Genomic DNA, 19,208 nt, shown 5'->3' with positions numbered 1-19,208 from the left:
TATAGATAAAAAGTCCCCATCATAAGCGCAGCTGGATTTGCACAAAACAGTGGAGTTAGTGCATCCCTTCCAGTCTTAAATCCTGGTGCCATACTAATAGATGTGCTTTGTGGCATTCCCCACCCCCCCGAAAAAAAATAGGACACTTTCACCTGCACTAAAAACCTGTTAAGCAGATGTCTTTTCTCCTCAGTGATTTCCTTAAGAGTGTCTGGGAACTCTTGGTGGCTCTTGGTGGGCAGACACTACTTCTCCTGTTATCTTGACATTTCTTAAGCCAAACTTTGCTTTTTTTTTTTTTTTTTAAGATTTTATTTGTTTATTCATGAAAGACACACAGAGAGAGAGAGGCAGAGACAGGCAGAGGAAGAAGCAGGCTCCATGCAGGGAGCCTGACATGGGACTTCATCCCAGGACTCCAGGATCACGCCTTGGGCCAAAGGCAGGTGCTAAACCACTGAGCCACCCACGGGTCCCCCATGCCAAACTTTTCCAAAATTAAATTCTCTAGCTTTAGATCCTTCACCTTCCTTTGGCTTTAAGTTGTTATATAATGATTTTGCTTCTTCTCAAGTCACATTAGCCTAGAGGTTATGCCTTTCTTAGAGCAATCCTGCACCCACACAAAAGCTGCATTTTCACTATGAGATAAAAAGGCATTTTGCACAAGGGCAAGGTTTTTCGCACCTGCTGGTGTGGCTCCAGCAACAGCGTCACAAATTCCCTTTTCTTGGTTTACAGTGGTCCTTACACTGGATTCATTTATCTCAAGATGCTAGTGACTGCAGACCCCAGTGTATAGCGTATCAGGCAATTCAACTTTTTCTTGTCATGACTTTACTCTGCTTCTTGGGAGCACTTCTAGCATCACTAGTGGCAGTTTGTATGGGTCCCATGGCATCACTCAAGGTCTAGGTATTGTTTACTATCAAAAAGATTTTACTTATTTACTTATTTGAGAGAGAGCGTGCAAGCGGGGGGTGGGGGGCGGACAAGCAGACTCCTCACTGAGCCTGACGCAAGGCTCTATCCCATGATTCCGAGATCATGACCTGAGCTGAAATCAAGACTTGAACACTTAACCTGAGCCAGCCAGGTGCCCCAAGAGACCACTTTTTACTGTAATAAAAAATTTACTAGAGGGAAGAACTGCTCAGTAGGAGATCAGCATCACACAGGATCTTAAACTGATACAACGCTTGAGCTCACTGCCACAGCAACAGGAGGGGACTACGAAATTATTACAGCAGTACATTATGTACTACGGTTTAATTTTATACAGTTATGACCTAATACCTGCATCTTCAGGTTTGTTTACATTTCTCTCCCCTACAAATGTTGCCATGTAAGGTCTGCCTTTGTGTGTGCAAGTTCTGACACATTTTAACTAATTATGATAAATTTGTGTATACTTTATGGTAGCAAATGACAAAATAAACTAGTATCTACATATATTTTATGCATTCATGACATACCTTTTGCTGAGTTTTTTCACCATTTCTAGGCTATGTGTTTTGCCTGCAAGTTTTTTTAAATTGTCGCGAATTTCCAGAAAATCCTCCAACATACATATTGAAAAAAGTCTGCATGTAAGCGGATTGGCGCAGTTCAACTTCACATTGTTCAAGGGTCAACTATATATTCTAAGTCTGTCCACTTCTCTCCAACTCCACTACCCACTGCACCTATCCAAACTTCCGTGGTCTCTCTCCTGGACAACTGAAAAAGCCTTGTAACTTATCTGCCTACTTTATGATCCATTCTTCACAGAGAAGCCAAGTTTTTATATATATAACTTATCTCCCTACTTCTCCATACTCCCTACTCCTGTATATATATTTATATACCTCCTACTTCTATATGTATATATATATCATAGATAGATGAATAGATAGATATAGATGTCATGTTTCTTCATGCTCCTGCTCAAAATACTCCAGTGGCTTCCATTGGAAGAAAAATAAAATCAGGGTGCCTCATTGTGCTCTGTGAGGCCCTCTATGATGGGACCCTCCCCAGCCTCTGTATCCTTTTTTTTTTTTTTTTATTGGAGTTCAATTTGCCAACATTTAGCATAACACCCAGTGCTCATCCCATCAAGTGCCCCCCTCAGTGCCCGTCACCCAGTCACCCCCACCCCCCGCCCACCTCCCTTTCCATCACCCTTTGTTCGTTTCCCAGAGTTAGGAGTTTCTCATGTTCTGTCTCCCTTTCTGATATTTCCCACTCATTTTTTCTCCTTTTCCTTTTATTTCCTTTCACTATTTTTTATATTCCCCAAATGAATGAGACCATACAATGTTTGTCATTCTCCGATTGACTTATTTCACTCAGCATAGCACCCTCCAGTTCCATCCACATCGAAGCAAATGGTGGGTATTTGTCGTTTCTAATGGCTGAGGAATATTCCATTGTATACATAGACCACATCTTCTTTATCCATTCATCTTTCGATGGACACTGACAACCTCTCCATCCTCACCGTCTACCACTCTTCCCCTTACTCATCAAGTTTCAGTCACACCAACCACCCTGGTGGGCCTCAAACACACCATACTTATTTCCCCTCAGCCCTGTACAAGCATGCCCTCTGCCTGAATCCCTCACCCCTACCTCTGTGAATAACTGGCTTCATGTTAGCTTTCAAGTTTTGACTCAAGTATCATCACCTCCACAGAGCAACCTTCTCTAACCACCCAGACCCCATCGTTACTCTCTACTTTATAATCCTATATGCTTCTGAGAAGCCTGATCTAAAGTGATCATCTTTATTTATTCCTCTGAATACCATCTTTCTCCCCTACCACAATGTAAACTCCATCAGGGCATCAGTCCAACTTGCTTACTTCTGTACCCCTGGGACCAGGCACACAGAGATACTCAGTAAGTGTTTAGCAAATGAATGAACAAATGAATAAGAAGAACAGGTATTAAATCCAACTGAAATGTCTCCTTTTGTAAAGAGTTCCTGGCTGACATTAGGTATCTTTTTCTGACTGGCATATGTTGCAATAATAACAACTAACAATTAAAGGACAAAAGAAAGAGATCATGTAATGAATTATTTACTTATTAAGAAATAGTCACCAAACAAACAAACAAACAAGCAAACAAACAAAAGAAACAGCTACGGAGTTCTGAATATCACTTTGTGAGGTGCTGGAGTTATGAAGGTAAGAGAAGCATGGTCTCCATACTCAGTATAGCTTTTTATTTATATGAAAAGATCTGCCTAGTAATATAGAACACTAAAATTCAAAGTTAACCATCAAATTCTGCTTTAGCCAAAACTGTAACTCTAACTGCATTATGGAGCACATCAAACTTCACCAGAGCAGAGAAAAAGCACAACACGGCAACTGACTCTTTCTTCTGCCTGCCTATCTAGAAGAGAAAGGAACAATAAAACATTTAAAACTATAGACAACAAGAGGGACGAGGAAGACGAGAAAACCTCCATGACCCATCAGTACACAAGCTACCCATAATCTTCAAATTCAAGAATTATCTACAAGATTATTTTTAAATCAGATTCTCATATTGTTGCCTTCAGCAATATCTGCCAAACAGTACAAAAAAAACCCATTATAAAAAGTTCTTTATTTCATAGTTTAGATATATTAAATCATGGAATGGAATATATAACTTCATACAACAAAATTATGAGCAGCTTGCCTTTAACAAATGGATCTATCCTGTCTCAAGAACCCAACTTCATGAAATAATTCTGTTATCAGCCTATGCCCTAGGGGTTCAAGAAATGGTTTACAGGGCCCTGAAGTCATGACATGCAGATCTACAGTGCAAGCATAATGATAAAGTGTATAAATAAGTGCATATGCATACATACCATATAAAATTCTGTATCAAAGTTTTTCATTACTTACCCCTTTGCCCAATTTATTCTCATAGGCTTTATGTCGTAGTCCTAATCCTAATAGTCCCACACCAACAAGCAGCCACAAAACTAAACAGAAAGAAGAAATAATTATTTAAAAGAAACTGGCTTTTCTTTCTCTTTTTTTTTTTAAGATTTTATTTATTTATTCATAGAGGTGCAGGGAGAGAAAGAGAGGCAGAGACACAGGCAGAGGGAGAAGCAGGCTCCATGCAGAGAGCCTGACGTGGGACTTGATCCTGGGTTTCCAGGATCACGCCCTGGGCTGCAGGCGGCGCTAAACCACTGCGCCACCGGGGCTGCCCGAAACTGGCTTTTCAAAAATGGGGGGGCCGGTTTTGGTAAATAACACTGCAATAAGCCTAGTGGTGCATAGATCTTTTCAGATTCATGTTCTCATTTTCTTTGGGTCAACATCCAAAAGAAAAATTACCAGATCACGTGGTAGTTCTATTTCTAATTTTTTGAAGAACCTCCATACTGTTTTCCATAGTGGCTGCACCAGCTTGTGTAAATGACTGGATACTGAAGATGTGGGGTGTGTGTACACAATGGAATATTACTCAGCCATAAAAAAGAATGAAGTCTTGTCATTTGCAACAACATGGATGGATATAGAGGGTATTATGCTAAGTGAAATAAGTCAGAGAAAGACAAATACCATAGGATTTCACTCAGGTAGAATTTAACAAATGAACAAAGAAAAAAGAGATTGAAAAACTAACTCTTAACTATAGAGAACAAACTGATGGTTACCAGAGAGGAGATGGGTCGGGGGATGGGTAATATAGGTGATGGGGATTAAGAATACTCTTGTGTTGGGGTGCCTCGGTGGCTCAGTGGGTGAAGTATCTGCCTTTGGCTCAGGTCATGATCTCAGGGCACTGGGATCAAGCCTCACATCAGGCTCCCTCTCCCTCTGCCTGCCAGTCCCCCTGCTTGTGCTCTCTCTCTCTGTCAAATAAATAAATAAATAAATAAATAAATAAATAAATAAATAAAATCTTAAAAAAAAAAGAACACTCTTGTGTTGAGCACTGTGTAATGGATAGAGTTGTTGAATCATCATATTGTGCACCTGAAACTAGTATAACACTATATGTTAATTACACTTGAATAAAAAAAATAACTTTATGAAATTATTAAATCTATTAGCCAAGATTTTGTGCAAAGGAGAAACGTCTAATTCCTGGGTTAATTTTCATGTGTGACATGTATGCATAACTGATCCTTGCAACTCAGGTTTCAAGGAATCTTCCCTGAAAATGTTCCAAGGACCATGAGCTTAAAGTAAAAATAAATCATAAATATATACAAGAAATAATACACAAGAAAATAACTCTCCATGAGCAGAAACCAGCAAGAAAGAAAAGCCTGTAAAGTCAAACTCACAAATACTTCAAATATTGGAACTTTTAGAATCAGAATACAAAATAAGCATGCTTATTAACCATGGGTCAAAAAATAAAGGAGGGTATTCAACAGGGTGACTAAGGAATAGGAGATTGATGATTGGGAAAATCTGTGAAGAAATAAAATAGACTTCTAGAAACAAAATTATATGATAATTGAAATTAGAAACTCAGTGGGCAAGACAGGTAGCAGTAGACAAAGCCAAATGGAGAATTAGTGCAAGGGACAGTTTAAAATCGAAGGTAGATACTATGAAAGAGGTTAAGGGACATGGAGATGATAATAGGAAGATCCAACACAATCTAAGTGGAGTCAGAAAGGAAGAAGAGAAAGAATGGAAAAGAGACAATATTTGCAGAAATAAAACTGAGAATTTCCCAGAAGTGAAAAAAGACATGACACTTCAGATTCAGAATGCCCAAACACCAACAAGCAAGCTGGGGGGACGATGATCATATCCGTATATATCACACTGAAACTCCAGGACAGCAAAACAAAGAGAAATTGTAAGAGCTGCCAGAGAAAAAAAGGCAGATGATCTCCAATGGAGCAGGATTATTACACTGGCAGCTAACTTTGCAATTGTAAAGTTGCTTCTTCTTCAGCAAGAACTGAAGTCAGATAACAGAACACCAGCTTTAATGTGCTGAGAGAAGGAAAACAAAACAAAACCCAATTACTAAGAGAATCGAAATTGAAGGTATAATTTCCAAACTAGAGAGCAGAACAGAAAGGAGGGGATGAGAAAAAAAAAGAAAAAGATAACCCAATCAATGCAAAAGCAAACAAGAAGAATTAGAGGGATAAATGTAGCTCAGAAAAGTTGAAAAAGCAAAAGTAAAGTAAGATGACAGAAAGAGATAATAATGCATGCAAAATCACAACAAAATTAGATTATATTTTCAAGCTAAAAGACAAGACGGACAGTCTAGAACAGGCAAAATGATGGAGACTGTTAAAAGATCAATGGTTGCCAGGATTGTTGTTGTTGTTTTTTTTTTTTTTTTAAGATTTTATTTATTTTTCACGAGAGACAGAGAGAGAAAGAGACCCAGGCAGAGGGAGAAGCAGGCTCCCTGCAGGGATCCCGATGCGGGACTCGATCCAGGACCCTGGGATCACACCCTGAGCCAAAGGCAGATGCTCAACCACTGAGCCCCCCAGGCGTCCCTGGTTCCAGGGTTTAGAGGGAGGACGGAAGGATAAATAGGTGGAGCACAGAGGATGCTTAAGGCAGCACAACGATTCTGTGTGATACCGTAATGGTGGATGGCTGTCATTCCACATTTGTCAAAACCCACAGGACATACCACAAAAAGAGTGAACTGTGATGTAAACCACAGACTTGACTTAATAATAATGTCTCAACATGGGCTCATCGGTTTTAATGAACGTACCGCAGTAATGCACGATGTCAATAGTGGTGGAAACTGTGGGCAGCTTCGCTGTCCCTGTGGAGGAGCAGGTGGGGTGCAAGGGGGTAGGCGAACAGGAAGGCCATACTTGGGGCTCAACAGATCTGTAAATCTAAAACTGCTCTAAAAACCAAAATCTACTCATTTTTCTAAAAGACAAAGACAGTGGCTGCCATTGGTGGAGGCAGGGAAGGGTGAAGAGGTGGAGGACAGAGGATTACTCCGTGTGACACTCTAATGATGGATACAGAGCATCGCGTACATACAGAACCCACGGCACGCCCAGCACCAAGGGCGACCCCTAACGTAAACCGTGGACTTCGGGTGCTAAGGATGTGTCAGCGCACATTCCTCAGTCATAACAAATGTAATAATAGGGGCTCCTGAGTGGCACAGCCGGTTAAGCGTCCGACTCTTGGTTTCAGCTCAGGTCGTCATGATCTCAGGGTTGTGAGATCGAGCCCTGTGTGGAGCTCCACCTTGGGTATGGAGTCTGCTTGAGATTCCCTCTCTCCCCCTCTCTCCCTCTGCCCCTCCCACTCATGCTCTAAATAAGGAAATAAATCTTCAAAAACTAATATTAATAATAAGTGTGATCATAAACTCGGGTGGGGGGTACTGATATTGAGGGAGTCTGTGTGTATGTGGGGTCAGAGGGTATATAGGGAATCTCTATTTTCTGCTCAAACCAAAAATGGCTCTAAAAAATTGTTATAAAAAATTCCACAGAACTGTCTAAACAACTTTGTAAATAAATGGTTCCCAATGCCTCGATCTGATGAATGAACTAAAGAATCTTAGTTCTTAATTCTACTAATTCTACTAATTTAGTTACTAATTCTACTTTAATTCTACGACCGCTACAAATCACAACAGCAACTATAAAGACAGAGATTGTCAGGATCAAAAAAACAACAAACAAAACCTACCAGGTCTTAGTTTCAAGAGACACACCTAAAAAAATAAGAACACAGAAAACAAAACTCTACATTTTAAAAATGTCCCCTAAATTGTAATATAATCTTTTCAAGTTATGATGGAACATATGTGAAAGTGTTTACATAATGGTCTTACCGCTTCGTGGCATCTCTTTTAGAAAAAGATCACAATTTTATTTAGTTTAATTGTTTTCTATCTCTTTATACTATAGTATTTTATCTTCATTTTAAAAAGAAATTTTAGGATTTTTAAAAAAATGTATTTACTCATGAGAGACTCAGAGAGAGAGAGGCAGAGACACAAGCAGAGGGAGAAGCAGGATCCCTGCAGGAAGACAGATGTGGGACTTGAATCCAGGACCCTGGGATCACAACCTGAGCCGAAGGCATCTAGATGCTCAAGCACTGAGCCACCCAGGTGCCCCAATATTTTATCTCCTTTATAAAAATATCAAGTTACTGAGGGTGGGGGCTATCTTTGTTTCCTACATAATGCTGTGTAGTTATATAATGCTGTGCACTGTACCTAATACACTATCTGCGAATGTTATCATTTCAATAAACATTTTTATTTAATCTAGTTCATTTGAAATTAGTCAGATTGAATAGTAAACTAACTTCATGTCTGAGTTTCTAGCTCATCAATATCCCAAATGTTAATGTATTTAAGCTCCCCAAAAAGGAGAACAAGAAATAAATAATCTGAAATAGAAATAGTTCTAATAAGAACACATGATCTTGGAAATTCTTCCTGTTAAATAATCTTTTTTGCATGAGAAGTGAAACAAGACTATTAATCGAGAAGTTGTGGCTGAAATGAGAGGCTGTCAGAGATTGGCTTCAAAGAATTTCACCAAAATGAGTAAGGAAGACAGTTGTTAACAACACCGGCAAAAATGTTAAAAATTGTTGGAACTGAGTGAAGGGTACGCGAGGGTTTCATTATACTTTTTAATTTCATATATGTTTGAAATTTTATGATAATTAGGTGCTTTAAAAAAAAAGAAAGCAAAACTTACAAAGTTTCATGTATTTTTCACTCTTTCTGAAAAGCACTTTAGGACTATTTTTTGTTTGAAGAAAGTCAAGGCTTTTCTTAGGACTAAAGAGCATATTCAGTCCAATAATTAGCATCACTGCCCCTGTTAAAAGAGAAAGCAAGAACATATTACATTTTAATCCACAAATCCTCCCAATGGTAAATTCCAGGAGCCTAAATTTCATGTCAATGGCCATACCCTGAAAATTCAGTTATTGAGTTCATTTATCTCAGTACCTAAGCAATTACTCTAGTTGCACTTCTGATAATTGGGATTGATCCTTAGAAATCCGCTAGGGTCCTAGGAACCCTACTTTAAATGACAAGACTCCAGCCTTTCCTGGATGAGAAATGTCTTTTAATTTCCTGAGTGTTTCCTCATTGTTAGGTTGGTAATAGACTACTTTGCTGTTGATTGTGCAGAGGAGGGTGGAGCATAAAAGAAAGAAAGGAACTGCTTGCTGTAGGGACCGAGTTTTCTGCACCAAAAAAGACCTCAGATGCACCAGGTTGTGGAGCATAAAAGGAGGATATATGTAGATTCATAATCCAACCATGTTAGGGGAAGCAATTCTGGCCCGGGATGGGGGTCCTCATGGAGGACTCATGCCAGGACTCACACTGTGCCAATAAGGCCGGCCAAAGAAGTTGAGCTCTGTTCCATGCATTACAACGTAACTTATATGTAAGGTTTACATACTTCTCAAGTCCTATACAATGAGAATGGAAACAGAGGTATGGCTGACCGATGTGTAAATTAGGAGATATTAAGTAGAAGTTAAGCTTAGGTGGAAGGCTAGAAAAAAAAAAATTCTATGCAATTTTCAGGAAATAGCAGGAGTAAACTAGTAAACTTGACAATAGATTCATTACTAGTTTCTGATTTAACACAGATTCTCTTCAACTGTATCAAAAGCTATGCTGAACATTACCAACGTGCCTTCATTTTTGTGGTCTTATCAATGGTCCCTCTTACTAAAAAAAAAAAAAAAAATGCTTTCTTGTATGCAACTGTAACCAAGTGGTTTCAGCAGCCCCATGAGTAGTGAGAGAGAACTCAAAACACACCATTCATGACATTCTGAAGAAATAAACTCATGCTTAGAATGGCTCTTACTGTTGTGTGCTTTCTCCACATGGCAGACCGCTAAGCAAGCTGGGGTAAGAAAAAAGCAGGGCATTGGCCAAGAAGATAGAGCAGGGCAGAGTACACACACCTGAAAGAAACCAGAAGAAATACAAAGTTTGCAAAGCCAAGATTATTGCAGAGGAAATGCAGCAACAGGACGCCTGGGTGGCTCAGTCGGTTGAGCGTCTGTCTGCTTCTGCTCAGGTCATGATCCCGGGGTCTTGGGATCCAGCCCCAGTCAGGCTCCCGGCTCCGCAGAGAGTCTGCTTCTCTCTCTCCCTCTGCCCCTGCCCCTGCTTGTGCTTTCTCTCTGTGTCAAATAAATACATCTTTTAAAAAAAGGAAATGCAAATAAATAAATAAATAAATAAAGGAAATGCAGCAATATATGTCTCCAAGTGGATGAGAGCATGAGAGTTTACCAAAAATAGTAAATCTTCAGTTGTTTTTAACTATTTCATATAATTTTAAAAATATAGCTTCCAAATCAGCATTTGCTGCCAGATGTCTAGCTCGGGGAGTAGAAAAGTTTATGTGAAAAGGTACAGTTGTTGGAAAAAATACCAAAAGCCCAAGGGGGAACTACAGGGGGAAGCCCAGACTCCTGTGCACAACTCACCCCAGCTGTAATTCCGTATGTGTCTAACGTTCCACATGCTGGTACCTTCACTACACAGAAGCTCCAGATGGGCACGGACTATGTCTCTTAAATCTCTAGCACCTGGCACGGTGCCTGGCACATACAGGTGCCCAACATTTTTTTAATGAATACATGAACAAATGGGAAAATGCATCTCTGAACAAACAAGGACTGAATCCCCTACTGACATGTTTTGCCTCCTCAATTTTTCATAATTTTTATCCTACAAGCATTTGATATGTTTTGCTTAAACTAAAATGACAGGCGACATCTGATTTGTGTATGCCTGTATACGTCGGTAATTTCATCATGGCCAGAAGGCAATTTTTGAAATATTAAACTGAGCTAAAGTGTATGAAATTTTCATTTTGCTAGATAATTTATAATCACGGAAATCGGAAAAAAATATTCTATGATTTGGGAATTTGCCATTTAGACTAAGATTCAGAGGTGTAAAATTATTTTATTGGCAAACATACGGTAAATAAAAATCATAGATAAGATTTGGGGAAACCAAAAAAAAAAAAATCACAATTTCCCTTATATATTCATGAGCCAATACTAAAGTAGTAACATGAGCACCACGATCATGCCTTTTCCTAACATATACTGTAACACAACAGTACCCAGCACTTCTTTATACTCTACTATGAATTAAACTTGGGGTTTTTTTCCCTGTAATTAATTTACTTAAGAGGCCTTTGCAGTAATAAATATTAATGAAACTCACTGATGAATTCAGAAATCTTTTAAGTAGTTATTTAGAGATTCCTCCAGTTTTGTTTTTTTTTTTTATCAAGAGAGTCTATTTTTTTAAAAGATTTTATTTATTTATTTGAGAGAGCAAAAGAGCACAAGAGAGGTGAAGGGCAGAGGGAGAAGCAGACTCCCTGTGGAGCAGGGACCCCAATTTGGGGCTAGATCCTGGGACTCCAGGATCATGACCTGAGCTGAAGGCAGATGCTTAACCGATCGAGTGACCCAGGTGTCCCAAGACAGTCTATTTTAATAAAACAGGGAAGATCATCCTATTTATCTCCACCAGTCATGTAAAGTGCTAAATCCTAGTCAGCCTGAAGGGTATTTTCAAGCAGTTACTTTAATCCATACCTTTCAAATATACTCACCCAAAAGCACATCAGATCTCTCTCTAGCATAGACACCTCCTGGGACAAATTTAAAAGCCGTGCACCATGCACAGAAAAATATCTCTAAAAGATAAAATATCATGGCAATGGTCATGGCTTTCCCAGGGCCTGACCCTGAGCTAATAAGATGTGCAAGCACTTGAGGCCACATGGATGCTGTGAAGAGGGCGAGGACACAGCCAGAAACAGCAGCTGCCCACGTGGGCAGGTACAGGAGGCCTGCGGCTGAAGCTGCTCCTGTTCATGACAGAGAGAGAAAGAAAAAGAGCAGAATGGTCTCTTCCATTTTCTACAATAAAAGAAATAATAAGCTCATAAGATGACCAATTTATAGCGGTTCAGAGCCAGAAGGGACCTCGAGGGCTAGTCCAATCTCCAGACTGATAAGAAACTGAGGTCCAGCGTGGTTAACGTGATTTGCTCAAGGTCACACAGCTAGTTACATGCACATCTGGAGGCAGAAGGTGAACCTAGTAAATCTCAGCCCAGAGCTATTTCTTCAGGAAGGGCAGGGAGAGAGACAAATGCATTTTTAGGTTATTTATGTTACGATCCTAATAGCAAAAAAAAAAAAAAAAAAAAAAAAAAAAACCCTGAAAAAACCCGCAATGATCTGTAATACCAAAAAATATGTCTGTTTAGTTTGACCAGCCAGATCCAGGCGTTAGGAAACGTGTCAAGTCAGTGTGGTTTCTAGAAAGGTCTTTCATTAAAGAATGTCCTAAACGCCACCCCTTGGCCTTCAATAGGTAAGTGGGCTTTCCCAAGCACACATCCCCAAAAGAAGATGGGACTGAGACAGGATGGGTGGACTCACTGCTTTAGCCATTCTGCAGGCCGTTCATTCATGACCCCACAGCCTGGTGGGCCCGGTTCACAGCACGCACTAGTAAGTGTCTGCTTGTTTGCTCAGCCAAACCCGAGAGCGTAACATTTCTCCCAATTCCTGTGAAATCAGTTCTGAGACAGCACATCAGGGTCTACAGCACCCCAGTTCCGAGCCATCAGTGTAACACCTTTCTGGAGAATGTGACATTTTACAGACAGTTCAATGCATGTTGTATAATTGTGACCTACCCTCCAAGGAGGTCTCCAGCAGGCTCCTCACTGCTAGGGCAAGGGCTCCAGAAAACTAAGGGGGAGCAGGACGTGGCTCCAGCCAGTGCTCCCTGGTGCTCATCTGTCAACGAGCTCCACTTGTACCACCACAGGGCAAAGCCCTGGGACTGTCTATCCCTCCCCGCCCCCAGTTCAAAGAGAACATCATGCAGGTGAACCCAAGAACCAGATTCCAGAACCCTTGACAACCAGAGTGTAACTCAACGGTCAGACCCTATAATACTTAGATCCGACAATGGTTATTTTAATAATGAAAAAAAATCATTTCCAGGGATCCCTGGGTGGCGCAGCGGTTTGGCGCCTGCCTTTGGCCCAGGGCGCGATCCTGGAGACCCGGGATCGAATCCCGCATCGGGTTCCCGGTGCATGGAGCCTGCTTCTCCCTCTGCCTGTGTCTCTGCCTCTCTCTCTCTCTCTCTGTGACTGTCATAAATAAATTAAAAAAAAAAAATCATTTCCTTTTGAAATCAACGAGGGTAATGACTATTCGCTGTAGAAATTTTTAAAAAATACAGAACTGTAAAGCAGTTAAGGATCACCTAAGATGGAGCCGATCACGGCCAATACTCATATGGATTTTTCCCTTTAGTCTTGTTCTATGGATATAGAAAAGTATTTTTACACTAATGGAATCATATCACATATTGGGGATCATATTTTTCTTTTTATATCAAGAACATTTTCTCATTATATTTTTTTCCTAAGTCATTTTTATGTATATATACTACATTATAGATAAGTACACCACAAGATAAGCCACCATTTTCCTACTGTTGGCCATTTATGAAGCTTCCAACACTATGAGGAACATCTTTCTTTGTCAACTAATCTCTTACTACATCTATGATCATTTCCTTAAAATAATCCTTTAAAAGGGTCTTAAAAGTACAAGTACCATGTCAAGAGATAAAAGCATTTTAAAGAGTCATTACTTAATGGTCAACTGCTTTTGTGAGAGGTCATACCAATCTTCATTTCCTCCAGAAACCTTGCCAAAAGTCTCACCTTTTGAACCTTGCCAAAATTATTTTTCTAAAAATCTTTACCAAGTTAATGAGGAAAACGGTATCACATTTTGAGTTTTACTTTCCTGATTATCAGCGTGAGTGAATTTTTCCTGTTTACCAGCCTACAAAGGCTTTAAAAAAAAAAAAAAAAAAAAAAAAAGAATGAGTCCTGAATTGATATTCTACAGAATGACTTTGTTGCTTTTGTCTTTACTATGCAGAATTATCTGGAAGGAAAGAAAACATCTTTTCAAATGCCCTTGACTATTACTGCTTTTATTTTTAATTTCTATTTTTAAATGGGCTATAGATTTTTAAATTCAAAATCCAAGACTCAAAAAGGTAAAAAGGAGTCCATCTGACCCGTCACCCACTAGTTCCCCTTGGGGAAGGCAATGTTAGCACTGTCTTCCACACTCTTCCAGAGAAGGTCTCGTGCATAGAAAAAAAAAAACATTTCTGTCCCTTTTTCATACAAATGGTGGCATATGACACACAGTGTCGGTCACTTTGCCTTTTTCACTTAACTGCGTATCTTAGCTGTTTTGTGTGTACGACTGAGTCCTTCCAAGTAACCATCCTCCAAATCTTTACTCCTAAGACACCAGACTGCATATTCCAATAATATTGATAATAACCAACATGCTAGTTTTCAACAGATCACATTTTTCCAACCATAAAATCATAGGATCACTGTACGTACGCTGGGGTCCGATCAGTGCATTTGGTCCACCTGTTTTCTCCTTTAAGAATTACTTGATTTTTATAATTTAATTGCCACCAAGATTTAAAGCTCCTGTATCTTTGCATTTGTAAAGTAAAATTCTATTGGTCATTGTCATGACTTATTTTGTGCTGAGACCCACTGGGACTGCAAATTTTAACTACAATGAAAAAAATGTGATTTATTTTTCTACAGTCTGCTTTATGAGGTGGTTTCCAAGGATGGGTCACAGTGAAATGGGGGCACCATTTCTAGGTAACGAAGTGTGAGCTCCAACTTATTTTAGGTGAGCAGGTGAGCAGAGATGGAGCTGTGGCTGAAGAACTGTGATCTCACTTTCCTCTCTACGCCAAGAGCTTGCCCCTGGGGCCTTTTTAAACTACTATCTAAAAAAATAAAAAATAAAAAATAAAAACAAAAGAAAAACTACTATCTAATACTTCAGAGAGGGCAGCCTGGGTGGCTCAGCAGTTTAGCGCCGCCTTCAGCCCAGAGCGTGATCGTGGGGACCCGGGATTGAGTTCCACATTGGGCTCCCTGCATGGAGCCTGCTTCTCCCTCTGCCTGTGTCTCTGCCCCTCTCTCTCTCTCTCTCTCTCTCTCTCTCTGTGTGTGTGTGTCTCATGAATGAATGAATAAGATCTTTAAAAAAATAATAATAATAATACTTCAGACAGACAGCAAAATTAGATTAGTTGTGACTCTACTTACCCAGGGAAAGAAGTATCAGTATAACAGTCTAGGTTCCCAGTTTTTCCGTCCCTGAACAACTTATGTTTCTGGGGACCTCAGTTTTCCTATGTTTAAAGCGAAGCTGCCAAATACCCACCCAAGGAAGCACGTTGCTTATGTTCCATGAGAAAAGGTGTGAAACACATGCTGAACCGACTTCCAATGTACTTCACGTCCCTTCCCAAAACTGCGTACAGATTGAGAAGCTGTTAGGCTCACTGCCAATCTGGCATTGACTAAAGCCTCTGGCCCTTGTCTTGAGGAATCTCATAAGGCATCTCTCGGACAAGAAGAAGGGTTACCTCTATATTCAAACTCATACAAACTTCCAAAAACTCCAAATAGAAGGCCTACCAGAAAATACACATGCCAGCAAAAACAGCTCAACGTGACTGCAGAGGTTTGCTCACACGGCTCCTGGCTCAGCTCGGTAATTGAACCATCTGTTTGGGTTACACGTATGTCTCCACGCAAGAGTGATGGTACCCGGGGTGCAAGGAAGTTTACTTATCACACTAGTCGGCCCACGTGGTCCACTACCCAGGCTCGAACCCACACAGGGCATCCAGGGCAACGCTCTGAATCACCTGGCTAATGAATACATATAAGGGCATCTCTCCTCCCAGAAACCCAACACACGGTTTCGCAGAGTGGGGAGTTTTGTCTTTGACACTAAAACCGACTCTGATCATTTCTGCCATTTAAGGAGAAGGGAGAAGAGGGGCATAATTCAGTCAGAGTAATAAAACAGTCATGGCCATAAAAATAAGTAGTTGCTCCTAAAACAAAGGTGGCCTCCCTCAATACTGTGTAATCCTGACGGGTGTGCCTGGGAGGAGAGGGTCCCAACCTTTGAAGAAGCAAACGTGGATCCCAAAGCTGGATCAGGGTGTGAGGAGCCAAGGAGGACGTCCCTGAGAACCAGGGAAGCAGAGAATCTGGGGGAGGATGAGAGGTCCAGCAACGTGGTGATGGCTGTCCTCCACCTCTTCAGACCCAGGGGAAAACTGTTACTGACACACATGCCTCGTTCGGGAGACGAGGTAGCAGTACGTAGCTCCAGGGGGAGAGAGGCAATGAAGCAGGGGGACACAGGAACCTGGAGCCTGCAGGCCCTGGAACCCATGGTGACAGACCAGTATGGCCGCCTTGGCCTCCCCTTCCACTCTGGGCGCGCACGCGAGTAAATTGTCAAGCAGAGCGGAATGCCGGGCGCATCTCCAGGCAGGTTCCACGTACCTGTAACCCACCAGATTAACCCAGAACCGGGAAACCATGGGCACGTTGAGAGCATCAGTCCGCTTGCCAGGCCCAGCAGAACTGCTCCTCTGTAAGAAAACGACACGCTGTAGGGCATCGGCCGCCATTAACATTTCAGGTCCCAGATATAAAACGGAAATACATCTCCTACCTCTAGTCTGTCCAAGACATAATATGAGGGTGGAAAAAAAACCCACTGAGGTCATGGGATCCCACTGAAAACAAGTATTAAATCCATTCAGAACAGGGAAGTCATAGCAGCTCAGACTTGAAATAGGCATCTTCCATCTTTCATGGTCAACGTAAAACACAGCAACTGAGTTTTCTCGGACTATTCAATCAGACTCTATATTGGCCATGTGACATCTTGTTTTATCTTATTTTTAAAGGTTTTATTTATTGAGAGAGAGTGTGTGTGGTGAGATCAGGGGGAGGAACAGAGGGAGAGGGAGAGAGACAAGCAGACTCTGCGCTCAGCTTGGGGCCTGAAGTCATGACCAGAGCCGCAACCCAGAGTATTACGCTTGACCCGACTGAGCCACCCAGGCACCCCGGCCGTGTGACATTTTAAAGGACTCTCTCGAAGACAAAGAGAAAAAGTCATTGGGCATCGTTTCCAAGTAGTCTGCCTCTTTTCTTTCTTTTGTTCGCCTCAATACAGTCCAGGCCTTTCTCAGACTGCGGTCAACCCCGTAACTAACTGATAGTTGTGTGCGTTCGAAAACAACCACAAACTATTTTTTCATTCTTCTGCTACTTTGGCAAAGGAGAAAGAAAAGGTTGTAACTCATCTTTAGGGGAAAATCCAGAAGCAACGGCAGCTCCGACATGGCGCTCAATTAAATAGCTATGATGTAAGTTAAGCTGGAAAACACAGCACTTACTACCTCCTGGGTGCTTTTTTTTCAGACTTTTACATATATTAGCTCATTTAATCCTTACAAATTGCTAACATAAATGCGGAGGTAGATGCTGGGGCAAAGAGCACTTAAGTAACCTGCCTGAGGTCATACACAGTAGCCCCAGTTGGACTGAGAACCCAATGAAGACCCTCAGGCTAAGGAGTAAGGCTCTCAGTCACTACCCTGCCTACCCCCACCTCCAAGATTAAGGATCATCCTGGGTCTACAGAAGATCAGATGTGAAAAAAGGCCATGAAGGACATGGATGATCTCTTTTCTATCCCCAACTCAATGACAAAGGCTGAGGACGACTTGCTATGTGCCAGGCTGTGTTCTAGGGGCTTGGGATACATCCTAAGAAGGAGACCCCTTTCCTCTGTAGGGCTCACATGCCAATGAGGGAGGAACAGGCAATAAACACACACAATCAACAAATAATACAGGATATATCAGAAGACAGAAAGCACGACGATGAGTGAGAGCACCAAGGTCGGGAGCACTCGGAGGGGCTGATGGGAAGCTGGAAATGCCACTAAGACACAGTTTGTCTCGCTCCCTCATTCTCCCGGGGTCTACCATCTGCATTGATCCTTCCACTACCCGAAGTCCACTCAGCACGCTCTGGGCCTCTCCCTCACCCTCCTCCTGTCTCCCACCTCTTCACACCATCAACACTTACCCAGGACCCATTCCCTTAGGTGGAACCTAATGAATTTTAGGAAGCAAGTCCCACTACAATGGTCATGGCTGGTGATGGTCTAAGGCAACATTTCTTAAACAGGGTTCTGAGAAACACTAATTTTATTGGCTGTTAGCACCTCAAGACACCAGTGTTCCACAGAACACAACCTGGGAAATGCTGGTCTCCTGAGATGCATCTCCATCTTCAGTGTCTCACTCCAACAGACAGGATTATAAAATGTCTTAAAAAAAAAAACAACAACACCTCGGAGTCAGACCGGCTTGTGAAGCCCGCAGGATGAATGTGGAGGTGGCACACAGTGAAGTAAACCCCAACACTAGAGTGATGAATAGCCGGCGCATCTGGCTGGCCTACATCATCTTGGTGGGACTGCTGCATGTGGTTCTACTCAGCAGACCTGTTGTCTGGACCCTGACCAACGTCATCCATAACTTGGCTACGTATGTCTTCTTACATACGGTGAAAGGGACACCCTTTGAGACCCCGGACCAAGGAAAGGCTCGGCTACTGACACACTGGGAATGGATGGACTCGGGCTCCGATTTACCTCTTCCCGCAAATTCCTCAGCGTCTCTCCTATTGTACTCTACCTCCTGGCCAGCTTCTACACCAAGTACGATGCTGCTCACTTCCTCAGCAACACAGCCTCATTGCTTAGCGTACTGCTGCCTAAGTTACCCCAATTCCATGGGGTTCGTCTCTTTGGCATCAACAAATACTGAGGGACAGGGCTGGGGATAACACTGGACCAAAGGGTTAGAACATCCTTTCCTTCTCCGTATTGTCTTCTGTATCTTGAAAGCCTGAGAACTATATCACCTTTCCCAAGCTCCAGGAAGAGAACAGATTAGAAAACGGGGCTCCTAAGCGTCAAGTTAGGAGAGCAAATTTTTTTGAATCAGGCAAGGTGGGAAAGATAAGGGCTAAATCACGCTCCCTCACAGCAGGAAGCTATGTTTAAACAGCTTGTTTGGTAACTGAGCAGCTTGTTTTGTGATTAAGTTTTTCTAGATCTTCTACCCACACCACTTTCCAGCTCTGTTTTGCTGTGTATTTTCCTTATAATAAAGATACTTTTTTTTTCCAAAAAACAAAACACCTCATTTTACAGGTGGGGAACACAAGGCCAGGGACACAGTGG

General features: G+C 41.5%; 1 protein-coding gene and 1 pseudogene across 2 annotated transcripts in view; one reads left to right on the top strand and one right to left on the bottom strand.

The window, feature by feature from the left end:
• The window catches only part of CWH43 (cell wall biogenesis 43 C-terminal homolog), a 60,673-nt gene that overhangs the window by 29,330 nt on the left and 12,135 nt on the right, over positions 1-19,208 (bottom strand). For both annotated transcript variants that reach the window (XM_077847967.1, XM_077847968.1), the window contains 4 exons: positions 16,442-16,530; positions 11,600-11,857; positions 8,684-8,806; positions 3,888-3,967 (listed from right to left, as the gene is read on the bottom strand). In XM_077847967.1, coding sequence (XP_077704093.1) covers positions 3,888-3,967; positions 8,684-8,806; positions 11,600-11,857; positions 16,442-16,530 — 550 coding nt within the window. The remainder of the gene's footprint in view (positions 1-3,887; positions 3,968-8,683; positions 8,807-11,599; positions 11,858-16,441; positions 16,531-19,208) is intronic.
• On the top strand, positions 18,343-18,982 carry LOC144282939 (ORM1-like protein 2 pseudogene; annotated as a pseudogene).

The sequence above is a fragment of the Canis aureus genome, chromosome 14 (assembly GCF_053574225.1).
Source record: "Canis aureus isolate CA01 chromosome 14, VMU_Caureus_v.1.0, whole genome shotgun sequence".
Taxonomy (NCBI): domain Eukaryota; kingdom Metazoa; phylum Chordata; class Mammalia; order Carnivora; family Canidae; genus Canis; species Canis aureus.
Note: the sequence above shows the minus strand (reverse complement) of the source record. Positions and strands in the feature narration are given on the sequence as shown.